The following is a 7,063-nucleotide window of genomic DNA, read 5'->3' on the forward strand; positions in this document are numbered from 1 at the left end:
TGTTCAGCTGCTTATGTTTAGACAGAATTAGATTTAAAAAGCATGATATGATAAGTAGGTACCCGAACAATGTTGTGGTGTTTTTAGTAGTTCAGGTACCTCATTGGCAGTAATGTTTTTACACGATACCTAGAGACTAAGTGGATAATGAAACAAGTTCAAGGCCAGTGGATCTGGACCCTTTTTTTGTATACCTTCACTGTTTATTTCCTTGTCCTTTAATTTTGTAGCTGGGCAAAACTATGATTATGAGTCTCTCCTCTCTGACTGGAATTGAATAATTATTCAGCAACGCTACCTGTTTCAATATGCTTTAGGAGTCAGTGCAAATGAGTCTAGTAAAATGAGTCACTGTGTAATTTAATGCAACTTACTTGCTTACAACCCGCTGACAAATGGGTGTTAGTGTTGCCTTTTCCCTCCTTTGTTGACCATGTTTATGTAGTTGAGAGGACTCCTGGGGCCCATAATGGCACTGCTGGCTTCTGTTCCCATCGGGAAATGACTCATTTTAAATCCTGGGCTTAGACCCAGCAGGGCTAATAATAAACCATTTACATGTCTGTCGGGCCTGCGATGATGTCAAAGCAGCAGAGTTGTACGACGGCATGTCTGTGCATTCATTTAATTGTAACGGTATGGCAGATCAGCAAACTCATTTTGTTGTCTGCTGACCTTACTGACCGGCACATCAAAATTCAACAGGCACTGTCATTATGTCAACGGCTAACTTGATTTTTAGCATTTTAGAGTGGGGCATTATTCCAGATCCATTTTAGTTTATGAAACATGTTCAAAAGTTCACTTCTCGTTCTCTCTCTTTCTCTTCCTCACTCCCCCAGTGGTTATCCATGGGATTTGGTTCTATGATAAGGAGGACTGTCAACGCATTGCCCAGAAGATGAAGATGTAAGTGCTAATGTAACCACAAACTGTATACAGCACTTAAAGAAAACAAATTTAAATTAAATTCTGTGAACAGTTTGTTTCTTATCTTTTTGAGATATCAGTTTGTTTATTAATAGATCTGTGTCTAGGGCTTAGAGCCAATAAATGGACAACAAATGATAACCATTGTATGTTTGAATAAGCTTGGCTCCCACAGTGAACAAATGTATTTTGCTTTGTTGAAAAATATATATCTGGTGTAAAGTTACAGTAGTAGTCTTATCATGACAAGAAGACTCAGCTTTACTGCTTGTCTCATATATATATATGTGTGTGTGTGTGTGTGTGTGTGTGTGTGTGTGTGTGTGTGTGTGTGTGTGTGTGTGTGTGTGTGTGTGTGTGTGTAGTCTGGCCCAGCAGGAGCAGGTCCTAGTTCAGTCTCAGGGTGGATGGTTGTCCCCTGAAGGAGGACGGGGAGGAGAAATAGTCGGAGGAGGAAGTGAAGCGAAGTCAGTGGACATCATCCAGATGTTGACCAAAGCACGGACAGAGTATGATAAGGTAAGGATATATAGGGTGGTTGAAAGAAATAGAACATTACAAATTAATATTTTTGATGGAAAAATATGACCTTTTATTCAATTGTTTGCCTTTCATCATACTGACCAGCAGGGGGTAGAGAATCATCTAAGATCTTCTTAAGTCACTTATTGTATCATCATTCATTTTCTGTTTCTCTGCTATCTCTCTGACTGTGTATCTCCCTCCCTCTCCCTTTTTATGTATCTCTCTCAGGGCCAGTCTACATCAGAGCCAAAGGAGATTGGTGGCAGCAGTGTTCTTTCTGGAAACCCCAACTTGATCAAACCAATACCTGTTAAACCGAACACTCAGGTAAAACACCCACTTCCTATTTCATTCCAGGCTTACATTCAGTACATCATCTTTCCTTGATGATAATATTTGTGATGCATAGGAGGGCCTATCTGGTCCACAGCAAGAGAACAAATGGGATGGCAAAAGGTATCAGCTAAAGACGACCAGTAACAGGAAATGTTGCCATAACAAACTCAGTATTGACTTTATCCGATGCATTACTCAATCCATTTTTTTATTGTCATTTAAAGACCTTTTCATTTAGCCTGATATTAAGAAATACATCAGAAATAACTACACCGTAGTTGGTTCCCCTTCTCATTCCCTCTCACCCTTCTCTTTGTGTGTCTCATCCAGGACAGTGAAGGTACTGAACCCAAGTCTCTCTCTCTGGCCACTCTTTTTGGCTCTCAATATCAGCACCACCACTCATCCAAACCTGACCTAGTCTCTCCTTTGGCCACCCCTGGGACGGCGTCATCAACGGTAACAGCCGCTCGGCCACCTGTAGCCCGCACGCTGACATATGAGGATACAGTGAACTCTGCCAGAAGTGTGACCTCCAAGGGAGGGAACGTCGTCATGGCTGGGTTTTCAGATAGAGGGCTCAGGGATGGTGGAAACGTTGTTGCGGGCTTGCTGCCGAGCCCCACTACCGCCCATCAGCAGCAGCAGCAGCAGAATCAGCCACAGCACTGCCCAGCCATCCAGAAGCTCATGCAAGGACAGAGAGGGGTGCTTCAGACCCTGTCAGAGTCCCCCGAGAACAGGCTGTGTGACAACGGGGTGCAGCTGGAGCATCACCACCACCATCACCATATGTACCACCACCATCATCAGCAGCACCACCACCATCATCATCAAAAGCAACAGCTTGACCCAATCCAGAGACTTTTCCAAATCCAGCCACCACCTCCCTCCTCCAACCCTCCTCCCCTGCTGCAGAAGCCCCATCTCTCTTCCCAGCCAGTAATGGTGGATTCTGTGTCATGTTCCCACCATCATACGCAACAGACCCAGCAGCTATTTTTCAGCCTATCTAAACCTCAACCAGAGGCACAGCACAATAGCCAGTCAGCCTCAACTATACCGGGACCAGGTGAGACATCTTTTATGCTCTCAATATGCTATGAATGAGCAGTACAACCACGTACTGAATAAGTGTGCCACATGCACTTTTTGGGAAAATGTAAAAGTGGAGTATTATCTAAATTTTAAGTAAATAGTAGTCCTTCAACCTTCACAAGTTATGTCAGTTTCCTTAAAATATAGTCACTTTGCAGTTTCTGTTTGGTGTCACAAAAAATTGTATAGTTCTTAATCTGACAAAACTATGTGAGTTAACCACTGATTTAGTATTCGCACAGGTATTATCTCTATATTTAAACTCTTAAATGTCTCTTCCAAGATACCTGTTTTATCCGTGTAAGCTATTAAATAAAGTCTAATCATTGGGTTCCTCCTCCTCTCTTGTCAGGCCTGTCTTCCCAGATGCCCGGTGTGGTGTCGCCTCATGAGCTCCTGCAAAAGCTCCAGCTGGTCCAGCAAGAGCAAAGCCTGGCTTCCCATGATCTCCCTCGACTGGCCGCTCGATTTCTGGGACCCAGTCATGGTCAAGGTGCTGGCTCAGTTGTAGGTCCGGTCCCTAACCAGACCACTGTAGCTCAGAAGGCTACGCAGCAGTTTCAGGTAAGTACTGTGAACTCTGTTAGCTGCTGTCTTTGGCTACTTTACTATTTGTGTTCATTTAAATCTTCAGGTTGCCTCATTTGTATGTTGCATGATAATTCACATTATCATTCACATGTAAATGTATCTATTGATAACTTACTAAGTAATGAGGTGGAAGCCAGAGTTTCTTTTTTTTTTTGTTATTGTGAACAACTGTAAAGGAGTACTAATAACTGTATCTGTCTGTCCAGGTGATCTCCCCGCAGCGGATACCAGCCACTGTGGCCCCCATCCTGCTCCTCTCTCCCAGTGTGTTCACTCAGGCAAAATCTAGTGGTGGGTTATCAGCGGTTGCCCAGGAGAGCTGCCCTGTCCCCTCAACTCTGTCCAGACCCCCGCTGCAGGAAGAGGGCAGAGTTCTGTCCAGAAACCAGCTTCAAGCCACGCTGCTCCGTCTGATCCAGGTAAGAATTATATTACTAGAAGTAGCTGACACATTATATGTCCATGGCCTCTCACATCACGTTGTGTTTATTTGTTTAAACATGCATGCATTGCACACAAACATGCAAGATGATGATCCTTGCTTGGGTGTTTCAGACTGACAGCTCATTCTTGGACACCATCTATGAAGCCTACATCAGCCGCTTGGCTAACGACTCAAGCAGCAAGTACTGATGACTCTTCACACCCTCTTTTCTATGCATACACCCTGTCCAGAACAGTGAGGCTCATTCTTACACTTAATATGGATGTACCACTTCCTCCTCCGAATACCACGCCGACTGTATCTCCTCTCCCCAAAAGCAGTTATCAACAATTATAAACGTGTTTGTTTATTTATTCCAACTGTTCATCCTGTGACTTCTCTGAAAAATTCTCTGAAGCTGAAGACTGCTAATGTTAGGCACACATGTGGCATATCCACACAGTCTTGACCTCAACTGTAGTTAGGGGGAAAATGTAGCCTAGTTCACTCTCAGTGAAGACCAAATATGCTGCAACCTCACTTGTGTTTCAATTTAGTAGTAACCTGTACTTGTTTTCACCAGATGTAGCAGAGTTTTATTTTATTTTATTTTTTATTTATACTATGCAGTCTTTACTCCGACTCAGTTGTCTTAACACCAGCCAGCCCTCTGGGATTTAACAAACAAGTCTTCCTAGTCTCAGAACTTGTGCCGAAGGAAATGCTCAAACAGCCTTAACAGACTTGAAGCTGACTTAACTTATAAAATGAAGTGTCAAACACGTTAAACAGAATTTGTTAGATTTGAATTTTAAAATTCTTTTAAGTTCTTTCTAAATTAATTTTAAGCAAATATATTTTACTACCCAAACTCCTTTCAAGTTAAAGTGATAAAGTGATACCTTGTCATTTACATTTTTTCTCCTTTTTTTCAGCAGACATTAGCTGTGATAAATATAGGTATTGGTATTTTAGTTACAATAACTAGAAGTTGTCACTGAACATTATTATTATGAGTAATTTAAAATGACACGGTATCCGTCTAACTGGAAGTAACAAGGAAAGTACAGGAGATTAAATGACCTGCACTACCTCACAGAGGTGTAACTGTGTTTTTACCTAGATTGTCAGTTATGTCATTGGACAGTTTTAAAGGTTAGATAATTTAATTTCAGTTTAAGTTTTTCATCGTAACCTTTTAACACTTATGAAATATCACCCAAGTAAATTCTCGTCCCTGCCAGAGCTGCTGTTGCAACTTGATTTCATGTCACAGGTTCTGAACATTCTCTCTGCCAAACAAAACAACTTCCCCTCAGGAATAATAAAATGATTGATGAAATACTTCACTTGCTTGGTTAAATGGAGATTTAAGGCAATAAAAATTCAGCAAAGAACGTATATAAATATATCTGATAATTGTTTGGAGTTCACAGGCCTGTTCAAAGTATAGTAGAGAATGTTATCGAACATGTATTTCCAAAATACTGTTACACTATATGTACTGTATGAAATGTCAACCAGCTAAACTAAGTGTCCCACGCAGTATCCCTTAGTACAGGAGAGAAGTCAAAAAAATATTTAGTTTTGTCAGGGTTTGAAGTTTGTGTTTAGCTCCAGTGCTAAACTTATATATCGTGCCAGACTATACAGTAGCTACCAGAGTGCACACAAACAGCAGCAACAGAAAAAAGAGAATACATGTACCAGAATATTTTTTCTTCCTATTTTTGTACTCAAGAAGCAAAATGTATTGTTGTCATAGTACAAATAACCAGCATGTTACAGTACAATAAAAATGTACAGCTAAAATATAAGTAAGACACATCTGCAGTTATTTGTAAGAAAGCTTTGTTCTTTTAATTCAAAAGATGTCATCCATAATCTTTTTTTTAACGGTGTCATTTAAAATAATATGAGACAATGGAATGTCAATGGACAATTTTTTCCATAATTTGTGTTTGTTTTTGTCAAGAATGTTTTGCTCTTACATAAACTGGAATATAGTTTAATTGGATATTAAATGTTCTCAAACTGCCTTTGTTGTCGCTTACTGTCTTTTTTGTTGTGTATGTGGATCGGTATGGCTAACAGGTATTTATTATTATTATTATCATTCAAGATTGATCCTGCCTGAAATAACACTAATCAGAGGTGTAAAGGTACACTTATTATTGCTTTAATGTCACATCACTGCTTTTTTTCTGCCACAATCAATAATGTCTACAGTGATTAATCAACTGTTTTTCACACACCCAGCAGTATTGAGACCTTGACCAATTAACTCTAATAGACTTTATACAACATTAGTTTTTTCCAATATTAAATCGCTCCCTGTGTTTGTCACGCTTACCTGAGCACACAGTACAAGCCAATAAAGCAGAGTTGCTAACACAATGCTGTTAATATGACTGAACAGGGCTGTTGTCAGTTGTACCAGGACTAAAGAGGAGAGGCTAGGTGACCGAGCAGCCTTTAAGCTTAGAAAACATCTTTTACCCAGTGATTGTCAGCCACAAATGCAAATATTAGAATAGGAAGCAGGAATTAGAGGTCAAAAAGGAGAAACGGCAGTCTTATAATGTCTTAAATATGGGGGCAGTAACGACACTGACAGCAAATCACGCATAATTACTGACTGATTTATTGGCAGTCATACTGACAGACTAATAGAAGGTGGCCCCTCAGATTAAGTCATCAGTTGGTCTCCCATGGCGAGCTGGACAATGCATGATAATGACCTGCCACTCACTGTTTTACCAAGATGCAGGATGTTTTTTTACATAAACAGACAGCTTATGGCAAAAGGAATTCAGTGACAAGCGGTGAAACTGAAAAACTTCACAGGTGCTCCGCCCTCATATCATCGAGAACGTGATGATGTTCTCTTTGTGTGTGCATGTGTGTGTGTCGTCCTGTCTGTGTATGACAAATTCTGATATCAGGGCTGTTAATGGCTCCCTGGGAATCCAAACGCTGGTAGGAGACACAGTGTGAAGTGATCAGAGTCCAATGAGTCAGCTGCCCACTTTTGTTTACACTGTGGGAATTTGGTTGCCTCTCCTTCTTCCTTCCTTCCTTCCTGCTTCCTCTCCCCAACCAACACTGTGGTGTCATACATGGTAACTAACATCAGTATTTAAAGTAGCAGGTGCTTTA

At 40.8% G+C, this 7,063-nt stretch overlaps 1 protein-coding gene across 1 annotated transcript; it reads left to right on the forward strand.

Annotated features, from left to right (window-relative positions):
- The first annotated feature begins 401 nt into the window (after positions 1 to 401).
- Positions 402 to 5,942, forward strand: LOC119884489 (mRNA-decapping enzyme 1B-like). Its single transcript, XM_038694891.1, has 7 exons — positions 402 to 909; positions 1,296 to 1,449; positions 1,684 to 1,782; positions 2,122 to 2,863; positions 3,242 to 3,453; positions 3,687 to 3,899; positions 4,036 to 5,942. The coding sequence occupies exons 1-7, from the start codon at positions 902 to 904 to the stop codon at positions 4,111 to 4,113; spliced, it is 1,506 nt and encodes a 501-aa protein (XP_038550819.1). The 5' UTR covers positions 402 to 901; the 3' UTR covers positions 4,114 to 5,942.
- Positions 5,943 to 7,063: the final 1,121 nt, after the last annotated feature.

This window comes from Micropterus salmoides, unplaced genomic scaffold, assembly GCF_014851395.1.
Source record: "Micropterus salmoides isolate LMB-PRFRI ecotype aquatic unplaced genomic scaffold, ASM1485139v1 Ms_hic_scaffold_3495, whole genome shotgun sequence".
In the NCBI taxonomy this organism is placed as follows: Eukaryota; Metazoa; Chordata; class Actinopteri; order Centrarchiformes; family Centrarchidae; genus Micropterus; species Micropterus salmoides.